At 40.9% G+C, this 14868-nt stretch overlaps 1 protein-coding gene across 3 annotated transcripts in view; it reads left to right on the top strand.

The window, feature by feature from the left end:
* The window catches only part of FRMPD4 (FERM and PDZ domain containing 4), a gene marked incomplete at both ends in the record, with an annotated part of 949207 nt that overhangs the window by 297577 nt on the left and 636762 nt on the right, over positions 1-14868 (top strand). For 2 of the 3 annotated variants that reach the window (XM_080909715.1, XM_080909716.1), the window contains one exon: positions 2815-2855. The exons of the other annotated variant lie outside the window; for it this stretch is intronic. In XM_080909715.1, the coding sequence (XP_080765841.1) occupies positions 2815-2855 (41 nt within the window). Of the gene's footprint in view, positions 1-2814; positions 2856-14868 lie in introns of those variants that run through there. 3 annotated transcript variants of the gene reach the window in all.

A 14868-nucleotide genomic window follows, 5' to 3' on the forward strand; every position in this document is an offset into this window, starting at 1 on the left:
TGTTTCCAGGACAAGGTAAGTGTTTGGGAGGAGGGAGAGAGAAAGGGAAAATGGGGGAGAGGGTCTCAGCATCTAGGTATTTGTCTCTTCTTTAACAGAGACCTTGGCCTAAAAATGAAATAGATTTGGCACAGTTCAAATATGTAACCTTTTTGGGGGAGGTGGGGAGGAAAGGGTTTATTCAGCTTACTCTTCTATATTACTGTTTATTAACAGAGGAAGTCAGGACTGGAACCCAAACATGTCAGGAAGCAGGAGCAGATGCAGAGGCCATGGAGGGATGTCACTTACTGGCTTGCTTCCCATGGCTTGCTCAGCTTTCTTTCTTATAGAACCCAGGTCTACCAGCCCAGGGATGGCACCACCCACAATGGGCTGGGCCCATCCTTCCTTGATCACTAGTTGAGAAAATGCATTACAGCTGGATCTCATGGAGGCAATTTCTCAACTGAGGCTCCTTTCTCTGTGATAACTCCAGCTTGTGTCAAGTTCTGACCAATGTTCCCGACTGGTGTATTTGTGATGTGTTTCTAATCTGTCTTCGAGAATGCACTGGCATAAAAGGAAATGATTTCTCTTTTTCAGTTTGTTGCCTTATATGACAGGGTTGCTATGAGCTTCAAATACACAAGAGCTTTAAAAATTATAAAGCGTACTCAAACTATAATTATTTTATTCAAACAATAGGATATTCTAAAGGCAATGTCTTCTGGCCTTCTGTGCTCCAGAAGTTCCAGTATTTACATTAAACTAGGCTGCGTATAAGAAGCTAAAGGAAAAATTGCCTTGCCTATTCGAAAGAAAAATCTGTAATTTATGCCTGCGTTTTATTTCATTTAGAATGTGCAGATTGTTACTGCTTTTATGTTCAATTTGAAGAGAAATGCCTTAAAAATAACATGGAAGTCCTGGGTTTGAATACTGAAGACTTTAAATATAACAGCAGAAGCAGAAGTCTGGGAAATTTAAACCTATTTCCTCTTCCTTAATGAGAGAGAGAGAGAGAGAGAGAGAGAGAGAGAGAGAGAGAGAGAGACAGACAGAGAGAGAGACAGACAGAGAGAGAGACAGAGAGAGAGACAGAGAGAGAGAGAGAGAGAGAGAGACACAGAGAGAGACAGAGAGAGAGAGAGACAGACAGAGAGAGAGAGAGAGAGACAGAGAGAGAGAGAGAGAGAGAGAGAGAGAGAGAGAGAGAGAGAGAGAGAGAGAGAGAGAGAGAGAGAGAGAGAGAGAGAGAGAGAGAGAGGGAGGCATGCACTTGCACTGGCTAGCTGGAGCCTCCAAGCCAGAGCCTCTAATCTTTCATGGGAGGCATTGGCTCCTTGCGGTGTCCCTGTGGGCAGGTGAAAGCTGTCTGCTGTGGGGGTACACACTTTAGTGAAGCCAGCTGACCTTCACCGACTCTGGGGAGAAACTGTGAAGAGTCTGAGAGAAGACTCCTCCAGACTAAGAGAAAGAAGAAAAAAGGTGAAGCCCTGAGCGAAGCCCGAGCCTCAAGGAAAGATAGCAGTGAGTTAAGGAACAGGCGTGATTATTCAAGGTAATTATGTAAAAGAGAAGAAAGAGCCCAGGAGTTCTAAATGGCTGCAACTTGGAGTTTACTCTGTCTAAGGTGAGTGTTCAGTGTTCGTTTTCTGCTTCTCTGGCTAGGTTTCTTTCCACCTCCCCTTTCCGGATTTTGCCCACCCTCAATTTAAAAAGGCAGCTTGCTCCGCCCGCCAGACCTCACTAGCAACCCTTCTCTTCCCAGTCATTCTCAGCCCCTCCTAATTAGCGCTGCACCCCGCCCCCACCCTAGCTCCTGGGACCCTGAGTTCTCTTTTCCTGTAGTAAGGAGCAGCTGTGTTTATCCCTGCACCCTGCAAATGCATCCTGTGCTTATTTCACCGACGCTGCTGGGGTGTTGCTGTCCAAAGAACACACCTTTCGAGCCAGCCCAACAGCCTCATCTCGCTCCAGTGGTTCAGGGAAAGCAGAGAGAACTCTTGAGCTCTCCAAACTGAAACCCACTCCGCTGGGTATCTCCATTCCCTTCCCCAGACAAATGATCCGGTCTTGATTGTCCTCGCTCCTTCCTGATCTAGTTCTGTTTACAGAAGCCTAGGGCCGCCTGCCTTTGCATTGCTCTCCCTATGGTTTTTGGAGGCTTGGCGGTAGTGTGTCACGGTCCTGCAGCACGCTGAAGACTGTTGGAGCAGATCTAAAGGATCTGGAGGCTCCGGGAGCGGGTGACAGGAGAGTGCCCCCTCCCCCTGGGCGGGTGGGGGTAGGGAGGCGAGAAAGGGACTCGGCTTCGCGAAGGAGGCAGGGAGGCAGCTGCAGTGCTGTGAGGGGTGCGTGCGCGTGTGCCAAGCTTGCCCGCCGCCTCCTGGTTCAGTCTGCGATCTTCGGTGCGTGGGACACTGGGCTCCAAGGACTGGGAAGCAGAAGCAGCGCCCCTCACCTTAGACTCTGGTCCTCAGGGCACCAGGCGGTCCTCAGAACCAAAGCTCTCAGGGCGGGGCGTAGGACCCGGGCCGCGCTCCCCGCCCCCGCTCCTTTTGCCCAGCCTGGCTCCGTCTCCATTGAGTTTTCCCGAAGCGGGCGCCCATCAATGGTCCTGCTTGGGGATGCACACGCAGCTCACGGCCGGAGGGGGGTAGCAGCCACCGCCTCCAGGTACTGGCCCTCCTGGGTCTCCGCCACCACCCGCAGCTGCCACTCAAGCCCCAGGCGCACTGAGGTCCTGGCCATGGGGCTGCTGAGGCTGTCTTTGCTGGTGTGAGAAGGGGCAACGGAGCCTCCAGGCTCTGAGGTCCCCAAGCTGCCTACATGGATGTCTTCAGCTTTGTGAAGATTGCAAAGCTCTCCAGGTAGGGACCGCGCGGGTTTTCTTTGCACCTAGGGCTGCCGCAGAAACTTGGTGCTTTATTTTCTGGGGGCCGGAGAGAGCATAAAGCTTAAAAGAGCAGCCAGGCTTAAGGTAGGACCAAAAGCAAAGGAACAGAGACTGCTGCCTTCAACTTATTTCTCCCTTTCTGATGGGGCTTTACAGCCACAAGCATAGAGTGTGCGCATGTACACACACACACACACACACACACACACACACACACACACCACACCACACCACACCACACCACACCACACCACACCAAGCACCAGATATTCAGGACAGTTTGTTTTCCCTCAGAAAAAAAAAAAAAAGCCCCTGTGGCGATTAGGGGTCACACTATATGTTAAAGGCCAAGAGATGATGGTTGAAATCGATTTTTACTAGGGAAAGCCAGAAGTATTTCAAGCTAGGGTGCTTGATTTCCAAACAGCGAGGACCCAAAGTCCCCCCTTTCCCACCCCTAAATTAGACCTCCATGCCCTGGAAAAGTCAGTTTGAAGGTTGACCCGGATGTTTCCAGCAGCGACCCAGATGGCAAAGTCATGGAGGTAGAAGAGAAAGGCTTTCAGCCATGCTTGGAGTAATTGTGGAAATCTAAAGCTTTGAGGATTTATAAATTTGTTTCTAAGTAGCTGTGTTATGATTGAAACTGAAGACAAGTCATCAGAATCAGGAAGATTTTCCCCCAGCAGTGTTGATCAGAGTAAGTAGCATTGCCACTTTGGGGCTACCGGAGTACTATAAGGTCAGAGTACTCATCTATTCCCTGTCCTGCTGTGCTTCCAAAACCTTCACTGAACCCAACAAGTCATGTCTTGTGCTTGGGACAATAACTGAGAGAGGTGGACAAGAGAGGTGTTGGAAAACTATGCCTTCCTATTCCCTTGAAAGACTCAGGCAGACCCTGTGCCCTGGAGGTCTAGGGCAATAATCCCTATGAGAGAGGCACTTTTTTTCCCTTCAATATGGGGCGCATCATACTATATTTTCCTTTATTCTATCGGATAGTAGTAGATGTGTTGATTGCATCCAAAAAGGATGAACAATCTCAAAAACCCGAGGCAGAAAAATATGTTGACTTAGCTTGCCTTGTCCTATCAAAGGCACTCAGAGCCCTCAGGTTTGGATATTGCCAACAAGGGAAGCTCTTGGTTTTCCCATATGCCCTCAATCATATAGGTTCATCTTCACACCAGGCATAGGTTACTCTAGGGAGAGGATCCCGATGTAACTTACTCTGGGAAGATTGGAGATACTAGGGTGGTAGAGAAATGTGTCCCACTGCCATCCACGAAGGTCCCTGCAGATCACAGGGGCGATGTGGGAAGCAGTCAGTGGCTATATGTGACAAATTATTTGGTTTCATGCTGATCATGTCCAAGGGCCATGGCTTCACACCACTGTCCTATTCACTTCCTGCATGCTTCTGCCTGTGCCTGGAGAAATAAACAGATAGCAAATAAGAACCATGTTCAGGAAAGAGCTTAGGGCCAATCCTGAAATGTTAGGGTGCCCTCTATGATAGATGGAAATGGGACACGGGGAGAGAAAAGTTCAGTGAAGGGTGTGGGCTAAAGTAACAGTGAGAATTTGGGGTGGCTTCATGCTAAAAGCAGCAGGATTTACAAAACATCTAGAGTCCTCACATAGTCCTTAAACTTTGGGTCCTTGGAGAAGTCACTAATGTATGTCAACAAAAAGAAATCTCCTATATTGTATCTACTTTGGCTAGTCCGAGGTTTTTTTTGTTTTTTTTTTTTTAAAAAAAAAAAAAAAAAAAAAAAAACAGGCCAGGCTGAGTGTGTGTGTGGGGAGTGGGGATGGGCTGGGACTAGAATCTTTTTTTTTTTTTAAAGAAGAGTTGAAAATTCAGTAAACATGTATACATGCTATTTTTTGTTCTTATGTCATCCACTGGCATGTTTGCACTAAACGGAGAAAATGCTTATGTTCTGAACCAATGTGCACACTGAGAAACCTTTCAGCCCTCTGGATTTTTCCTTATCTCGTGTGAGTTCCAGGATGGGACTCAAGCTGGAACAGGGATGGCATCTGCCCTTGAAAGAAGACGTCTGTGTGTGTGTGTGTGTGTGTGTGTGTGTGTGTGTGTGTGTGTTTGTGTGTGTTAAACACCCTTAGAAAAATCAAGTCTAAAAGTGCTTACAAGGCAGGATTTCCCTGATTTCAGGGTGAATAATCTTCCTAAAGGATTTAACTTTGATCAGCCTGGTGGCTTGAATGCTTCAAATTTTCCTGACTTACAGGCAAACACATGTAGTTGCCCTAGGTTTGATTCTTAGGCTTTCCTTTGGTTCCTTTGGTTCGTAGGAACTTCAATTTTAAAATGTTGTCTCGGAAAGCATTTGCTGTAACTGTTAAGTAAATCTGTGAGTAAAGACAGTGGTCATTAAAGAGCATTCAAAGAGAATATTAATCTATGCTGGAATCGATAAGCCAAGTGCTTTGACTTTCCAAGGTGCCTACACTTAACTATTCATCTACTGACTCAGTGCCTTTTGATCATATAAAAATTTAGAGTTTCCAATTGCCACTGAAGAACCCAGTGCCATTGTGTCAGTATCATTGTGACTTCAAATAAATACTGCCAATCTAGATTTGCTAGCAAGTAGTGGTGACCCTTTAAGTCATCTGTGTGAGTTATGACCCTTGTTTGCATTCATTGTGTGTGGCACACTGTACCATGGTTCTGTCTGAAGATGTTTTTTTTCCTATTCGAATTTTCTAGTTATTAAACTGCCCCATAGTTTACATGCAGTTTTTACATTGCTGTTTCCTTGGTAACAGTTATATATCATTTTGCCCATCCTTGTAGATGAGAGCATTACAGATGATTTCTTTATAACCCGGTAATAGTACAAAAATAGGCATATATTTTTATTGTTACTGCACTTGCTGTTGACTATTTAATTTGTAAAGCAGATGCGCTCTCTCAAATGTTTATAGAAGAACACAGTTCAGTAGAAAAACATATGATTATGTTGCTTCTGCCTGAGAGGGGTGAGTTGAAACCCCACATTTATATAGGGGTTTTATTAAATTGAGCAATGCATTCATGAATTGAGTGATTATCTTCAATTCTATTTGATGATGGGATCCCAAGTATTGAAATGAAGAGTCTTTTATCATGGTAGTGAGAAAATTCAGAGCAAGCTGTATTTTACATCTTTAATTTGTCTCCTGGGTTATTTTCTTTTATCACTATTATAATTTTGGTCTATAGAAGTGAATAAATAATAATAAAGTGGTATTTTGCTACAGGTATCTTAATTTTGAAGAAGAAAATGTTTTGATTGGTAGTGTTCTTAGATTTTGATAGAAAACCCACTTAGGTGTAATAAAACTTTTATAGTTTTTCCTTTATATTACTCAGAATTAACCATTTCCCAGGATTGAGGGAGGTAAAGAAGAAGGCAAAAGAATAGAGCCTTCCTGGCTTTCCACCCAAGTAATTCTTGCAACAGTGCTGATAATATTTAGCTCTAGAGACTAGCAGTGAAAGACCCCCCAAAGACTCGGGATTTGAATTTTATTAAAGATGCTACTTCCTCATCTTCTGAGTCCTTTCTGGCTCTGATGACTTCTGTGGCTGTCAGGAGGCAAAATGATGAAGAGTTTCATAACAGAACTAGATTCCTGTTTTAGGAATATTTAACTTTGGTTTCCCCAGGGCTGCTAGCATGCAGTGCGCAAGTGTAGTCACTCAGATTTAGGAAGAAGGCACATAGCTTGTGCTCTACCATTTCATATCTCTCTCTCTCTCTCTCTCTCTCTCTCTCTCTCTCTCTCTCTCTCTCTCTCTCTCTCTCCCTCCCTCCCTCCCCCCCCCTCTCTCTCTCTCCTTCTTTCACACAGTTTGTCATGGTAGTGGATAAGAAAATGATCCATATGTTGTGTTTTCTTTTCCTTTTGCTATGCAAGAGATGGAGCATAAAACCCTGGCATACTCCCACTGAACAATAATTCTAATCTCTAGAAATGAATCATCTTGAAGAAGCCATATTCAAAACACTGATTTTGCTCTTAAAACTGCAGGAGAAAAACAATGAGGTTTTAAAAAAGATTGTTGAAATGTACACACAGTCCTGAAATGTATCACCATCATGTATCATTACATGCATTTTTGTTGTTTGTTTCTTTTTGTAACAGGGTCTTCCTGTGTAGCTCTGACAGAGCTCTTTATGTAGATTATGCTAGGCTGGAACTCACAGAGATCTGCCTGCTTTTGCTTCTCAAGTTCTGAGATTAAAGGTGCATGCCACATTCTCTGCTGCTTTCTTTTTGTTTTTATTGGAGGTAGGGCACTTGTAGTGAGAGCTGTCCTCAAACTCATTATGTAGTTGAGGATAAAACTGGAACTTCAGATATTCTCCCCTTCCCAGTGTTGGGATTACTGGGATAGAATATCATACCTGATTCATGTGGCCCTGAGGGGCAAACTAAGAACTTCATGCAAGTATACAAGTACTCTACAAACTGAGCTCCATCCCCATCCCCACAAGATAATTTTGAACCACATCATATTGAAGAGAGAATGATGAGGTTAAACCATCAAGTTAGAAAACTGATTTAAATGCCAAATCTAGCTTGCTGTTAGGATGCAGTCTGTGAGCTAAGAATGGATTCCTCATTTTTAAATGGTTTAACAAAAGAAAAGAAAAATATGAAATTAAAATTCTGGTGTCTAAAAATAAAGTTTTATTGGAACTCAGCCATGCCCATTCATTTTATATTGCCTGTGCCTGAATTTGCTGTACAACAGCAAAGTTGAAAACATGCCATAGAAATGATGTTTCATTCATTTTTTTTCTTTTAAAATTTTGTCTTTCTTTTTTTCAGAATTTTATACAATTAATTTTGGTTATATGTATGCTCTCACCCAACTCCTCCAAGAAATACTTCTCCTTTTCCTGCCCACCCAACGTTGTGTCTTTTTTTAACCCATTAAGTCTAATATGTGCTGCCCATATGTTATGGATGTGTTTCCTCCTACTAGAACATCCTTGGCCTACCAATGACTACACTCTTAAAGAAAACTGACTTTTCCATTGTCAATAGCTAAGGACTACTTACATATAGCTCCTGGGCTAAGATGTCACCTGCCTTCTCTGTGCTGAGATTTTGTCTGGCTTGAGGGTACTTGGGACTTGTATATGTTGTCACAATAGGTATATTATCAGAATGTATATTATATATGTATAGCCACACTGTTATGTCTGGAAAACATTGTATTTTTTTTTTTTTTGGAGTCATCTCTGGCTCTTTATGTGATTTGTCTCCTCTTCCACAATGATCCCTGAGCTGGGAGAAAAGGCATTATGGTATACATGTTTCATTTAGGGCTTTATTTCCTGTACTTTGGTCAGTTGTGGGCTTTGTGTTGATTACTATCTATTTACTTTCTTCTAGTTCTTTCATTTTTGCACATAACTATTTATAAAATGGCCACCAACAGCAGCCACCCAACAACCAACATCCCACTCTGCCTCTAAGGGAAATATCACATACTTACAAAAACTATCTGAAGCTGGCAAAATCACTCCTGTTAGAGCACATGCCAAGTCATAGTCAGCAGTTGTGGGTAATCTGAAGCAGCCTCATATCCCACACCTGGGGTTAAAATGAAAACACTAATTTATAATATTTACACATGTGTATGGTTTTAAGAAACAAAAATGCCAAAATTGTTACTATATAAAGTTAGTCCCAGCTCTTGCAGCTTTTCCTGTTTTTCTTTCTTTGTCACTGTCTGGACATATGTAGGCACATGTGCTCACATGCCAGGTAAAATATTAAGTACTCAAATTCAATAACATTCAAAATTAATCTAAAATTTATTTTTATTCAAATTGAAGATATTGCATATTTTAGCTGTTTGATCCTGGCCCTCATAAGTGATCACACATCCCCCAAAGGGGTTGTGCCTGGGAACATTAATCATGCAGATTCATTGACTACACATTTTGCCTATTTTCTTTGTATTAGAGAATTACAGAGTGTTGCTGGCCTTTCAGAGGCTTTTAAACTTACTGTTCAACTTAGATGAAAATGAGTGGCAGTAATACTGGGAAAAATTCCCCTAGCAGGTGCCAGTGAACTGGTGATAGACTGAACCTGAAGGGGAGATAGCTAGGATTTCCTTACAGTACACTTGAGCCATCTGATCCTAATGGCAACTGACCTTCATTAATCTGTTTCCAAAGGAAACACTAGATAAGTGGATTTTGTTGTAGGCAGAGGAATCCAGGTAAGCTGGATCAACATGGAATTGAGTTGAACTTTACTTTTGGAGAATTTCACACACACACACACACACACACACACACACACACACACACACACACACACACACATCTCAGAATGAAAAAAAAAAAAAACACCTTTTCTTTTTATTCCACTTGGTGTGTCTTCCTTCCTTAGCAATTAGGGTCATTATGCACTTAGGCTCTGAGTTTATCTTCAAGAAATCTAAGCCTTGGTTTTAGATAACAAAGTTAACATTCCCACTTGTTTTTTTGTACCTAGCAAAGTTAAAAGAAGGATTTCCTGACTGTGCTGTCACATTTTTAGGGTTCATGTATTTGGCATGTGGCAAATACTCTAGTGCATGAACTTGCATACAGTCCATTCTAATTCAAGCTGCAAATCCATGGTCATATATATTTAGCTGAATAACGACCACTGGTGTTTCTTGAATGTAAACAAGTGAAAATATTGAAATTAGCTGAATAATGACAATTCATTGGTGTTTCTTGAATGCAAACAAATAAAAATATTGAAATGTCCTGAGGCCTTGGGGTGGATTACTTAATAGTTAAGAATAATAGATGTTCTTCCAGAGTACCTGGGTTCAATTTCCAACAATGATATGGTGGCTCATAATCAGTGTCATGAGATCCAGTATACTCTTTTGGCATCTTCAGGCATAAGGCATACATGTTTTTGGCATACACACAAAGAAAATATTTGTACATATAAAAATAAATAAGTCTTTAAGATAAAATAAAAGACTTAGGTCTCAAAGTGTAAACTCTAATTTCTATTTAGAAACATGAAGCCTATTTTTCCCCAGTGTGATTGATGACTAAAATGTCATCAACTGGAGACTGGAAAAAGCTGTTGTCATCTCAATAAGCAAAGTTATAATTGTATTAAAATGAATTTTATAGGTGTCTGTTGTAAGAAGTCACTGATGAGTGATGGGAAGAAATAATTTGTATGAAAGCAACATTTTTAAAGTTTGAAGAAGGAAATTATAGTGAGCATTTACTAAAGAATTGTGTTTTATATTTAGATTATTTTTATGTGCCCTTAAGTTTTACAAAATCTTCATAGTAGAAAATAAATCACGATTATATGGCAGATATGCTCCAAATTAGTGTTGAAATTTGCCCAGTGAATGTAAGAATACAACTAAATAGTGTATTTTGTTGGCATAGTTTACTGTTCAAGGACTTTATGTGAACATACAGTAATGTATTTATAAAAAGATAAAGAGAGGGGGGATATGTTCTATGGAGTTGTGGTGAGGTGTGGGGGAAGAAGGTGCTTCATGGGGCTTATGTTGAGACATCCATTTCCTGAGGGACCAAGCACACCACGGTAGAAAAGCATTTATTCAGGGCATGGGGACAGGATTTAGGATGGTAGTAGGGGCAGAGAAAGGTGGTGGTGGGGGGAGAGTGAGAGAGAGAGGTAAGGAGAGAGAGAGAGGGAGGAAGGGAGAGAAGAGGAGTAAAGGCTAGCCATGAGCACATAGAGAGAGGGGGGAAGGGAATGTGGAGAGAGTGGAAGCAGAAAGGAAAGAGCAAGAGAGAAGCAAGAGAGCAAGAGAAAGAAGAGGGGGCAAGCAGCCCGTTTTATAATGTCAGGCATACCTGGCTGTTGCCATGTAACTGTGGGGTGGAACTTAGAATGCTAATATATAGCTAAGTTGATTCAAACTGTTCATGCCTGTTTTACCTGGGATCATATGTGTAACCATGCTGGTCTCACAAGACCTCCTGGAATTGAATGCTTTACTATTTTGCAATGTATGGTTCACTCTACAACTCTTGACCCTGGCACAGTAGTAATTAGTACTAGTTGCTTCTGGGATTATTTTTTCCTAGACAGTCACATGTGTAAACAAATTGTGACTCAGGGTATTGTTTTCATTTCTAGTACAGGGCCCAAGTTGACAAACAAAAGACCACTTAATTTGTTTATCATGACTTTTTGTGTACTTATTATATTTTGACTGTACATTTTATGGAATCACAGGTTGGCTGCCTGGCTGCATAATCTATGGCCACTTTCAGGAGTGTCCCGGAGTTGAGGTAGAAACCATGAGGCTTTTAGGGACTAATATATCTGTAAGATTTACTTGCCTTTTGTACAGATGTGATTTTTGACTGTTCTTTCTCTTCCCAGTTTGTCAGTTCCCTTTAGGAATGTACTTGATGTTAACCTATTTGACTAAGGAGAAGGGGCATCAGTATCTTCCATGGAATCAGTCTTGACAGTCTCTCTACTAGTCCTTGGCTCTTAATACTGTGATGTGATCCTAATGGGATATGGAAACTCTACTCATACAGTCATTGAGGGAACCTGGAAGATACTAGCCCTCTAATTCTCAGTGTACAGTCCTGTATAGTTTATAGATGGTGGAAAGATATGTATGACAAGGTAGAAGGATTTTAAGGGTTATGGTTTGTACTAAATTCCTTCATCTGCCTACCCATTTTCAAGTGTCCAGAGCTCTAGCCATCTAAAATGTTGTGAAAAGTTACAAAATTCAATTTAGTTATATACTCTGTCATTCCTACATATTCTGGTGTCTGGTTTTTTTCATAACATTTTTTGACAAAGGGTATCGAGTATCCAAGATTCACTATATATAGCAGAAGATGACACTGAATTTCTATTGCTCCTGCCTAACTGTGTGAATGCTGGAATAACAGGCATGAATCTCTCTACCTGGCTCATGCACTTCTAGATCTGAAACCCAGGGCTTCCTGCATTCTAAGAGTAAGCTATATCACCAGCCTTCTCATAACACTAACTAAATGTATGGAATATTGCATTGTTTTCCTGATCCTTTATTTTTAATCATTGTGATAGTGTCATAGTGTATAACCTTCCCTGGTTAAAACATACTATGTATAGTATGCGGATTTAATACTCACATAGTTCTACCTATTTCTGTCTCCCCAGATTTGGGATTAAAGGTATGGGCCATCACACTCAGCTCTTCTTCATTCTTAAACATTTCTTGAATTTAAGCCTTTCGATGTGGCACTGACAATTCTCTCACTAAAGTTGGGGTATACTTCCTGGTCCATTGGACTGAGTTTGGTCCAGTGCTTTTATTGGTCAATGTAACTTGGATAGGGAACACAGAATGTCTATTTTAGTAGAAGAAAGCCTTTCTTGCTCATTTTTTAAAAAAATGTTTATGATTTGTGTGTGCCTGCGTGTGTGTGTGTGTGTGTGTGTGTGTGTGTGTGTGTGTGTGTGTATGACTGAATATGTATGAACGTTGTACTGGCTGGTTTTGTATATCAACTTGACACAAGATGGAGTTATCCCAGAGAAAGGAGTCTTCCTTGAAGAAATGCCTCCATGAGATATAGCTGTAAGACTTTTTCTCAATTAGTGATCAAGTTGGGAGAGCCTAGCCCATTGTGGTTGGTGTCATCCCTAGGCTGGTAGACCTGGGTTCTATAAGAAAGCAAACTGAACAAGCCAGGGGAAGCAATCCAGTAAGTAACATCCCTCCATGGCCTCTGCATCAGCTCCTCATTCCTGACCTGCTTGGGTTCAAGTCTGACTTCCTCTGGTGATGAACTTCATGTGGAAGTGAAAGCTGAATAAAACCTTTCCTCCCCAACTTGCTTCCCTGTCATGACGTTTGTGCAGGAATAGAAACCCCGACTAATACAGAGGTCATAGGACATTTTTGTGGTTTTTCTTCTCTCCTTTCACTTTTATATTAGTTCTGGGAATTAAACTCAGGTCACCATATGTTGTGGTTTGAATGAGAATGGCTGCCATAGGTTCATCTATTCAAATAGTTGCTCCCTAGTTGGTGAAACTGTTTGCTATGATAAGATGTGGCCTTGTTGGTGGAGGTGTTTTCCATTGAGGTTTTAAAATCCCATGTTCCCTCATTAACTGTCTCCTATATGTTGATAAGGATGTAAGCTCTCAGATACTGCTCCAATGCTAGTCTGCCTGCCTGCTGCCATGTCCCCCATCATGCTGTTTATAGATGTACCCTCTGAACTGTAAAACTGCAGTTGAATACTTTCTTTCATAAGTTGGCTTGTTACTGGTGTTTCTTCACAGAAATAGAAAAGTAACTAAGACACTGTGGTTTCATGGTAAGTACTTTCTTTACCTACGGAGTCTTTGCCAGGCCTGTTGCCTATTTGTTTGTTACTTATAATATGAAGAACTTCTTGCCTTGGTTTTACCTGTTAGTCCCAGAAGCTAGATTCTCATTTAGCAGTATTATCTGGTAAATCTGCAAGCAGGAGAATAGATGGTTCTTTTTCTATAAATGTGGCTTCATGATGGCAGTGGTTGTCCAAGATTAATGACACTCTGAATGACTCATAGTTTAGGTGGTGTTTCAATTATGAGCTCTTTGAGAGTGAAGCCCCATTGTATGGAACCTTCTAGGTTCATAGTATTTGGTAACTTAGGAATGCATTAGGGTAAAGCCATACTATGTTTTTATACTGTCACATATTAATGATCAGAGATATTCCTGTTTTAGGACTTCATTCAACATGTTAGACTATAACCTAACTGCATGTTTATTGTACTCATTGAACATTGGGCTAAGAGCCACTGTTTAAGATCACAGCTTAGGACCCAGCTCAACATCTGGGTCTCTCTGTCATTCTTGTTCTTGTTTTCTCCATTTCCCTCTAGACTTCAAAATTATCTTGTGAACCATATTATATTTACTGCCAAAAGAAAGCCTATGTCATAATTATACAATATGTGAAGACTTCACAATAACAGGCTTGTACACTTAAATGTAATATTACAAAGATTTTGTTTGATATTTTATATACTATACTAAAAAATACAGTAAAGGTCCAGAAGTGTATTGGAACAAATGGAATTATAAAAATTTGCTTAAACATTAACAAGAAACATGATATAGTTATTGAAAACAAGAAGGCACTGCTGTTTGTTGTGGTGTAGCGAGATCTTCAGGTACATTTATTGCTGCATACAGGCAATAAGGTAAAAATCTATTTTAAAAGTCTGCATTAAAAAGTCTAGATAGATATAGAAACTAATACTAACAATATTTAGCACGTGATGCTGTAGTGTACAAAGTTTTGTGTGAAGACATGTGGGACATGAGGCCATGGGCTCCACATTCCCAACTACTTCATACTTTTCCTATTTAATTTTGAACCCAAGGAATATGCTACCTGTTTACCAATAAACACGAGTTTCAAAGATATAAATGAAATAGCTGTATAAATCCAAGCCATGCAGCACATTATCACCATATCCTTGATGATTTTTATCTGACTGTAAAAATAAAACCTTCATTGTAATATTTTTGACATTTTAGATTATTAAAGGAGGAGCTGGAGAGATGGATCAGAAGTTCAGAACACTTGTTGTTCTTTCAGGGGACCTGTGTTGGATTATTAACACCCACTTGGTGGCATACTACTGTAGCTCCAGTTCCAGGACATCTAATGCCTTATTCAGGCCTATCCAGACTTATTTGGGCATCAGATAGGCATATAGTGGTTCATTGATACAAATGCAGACAGTACTCCCATTCACATATAAAAAAAAGAGTATCCAGAGGAAAAAATAGCTTATTACAATCACTTACCCTTCTGTTTTTCCATTTATCTCACAGAATTGATATAAATATGAAATAATACACTTAAGTTTTCACAAAATATTATGTTCCCATATTATTAACTACTCTTAACAACCACATGAAACAG

Source organism: Micromys minutus (genome assembly GCF_963924665.1).
Source record: "Micromys minutus genome assembly, chromosome: X".
NCBI lineage: Eukaryota > Metazoa > Chordata > Mammalia > Rodentia > Muridae > Micromys > Micromys minutus.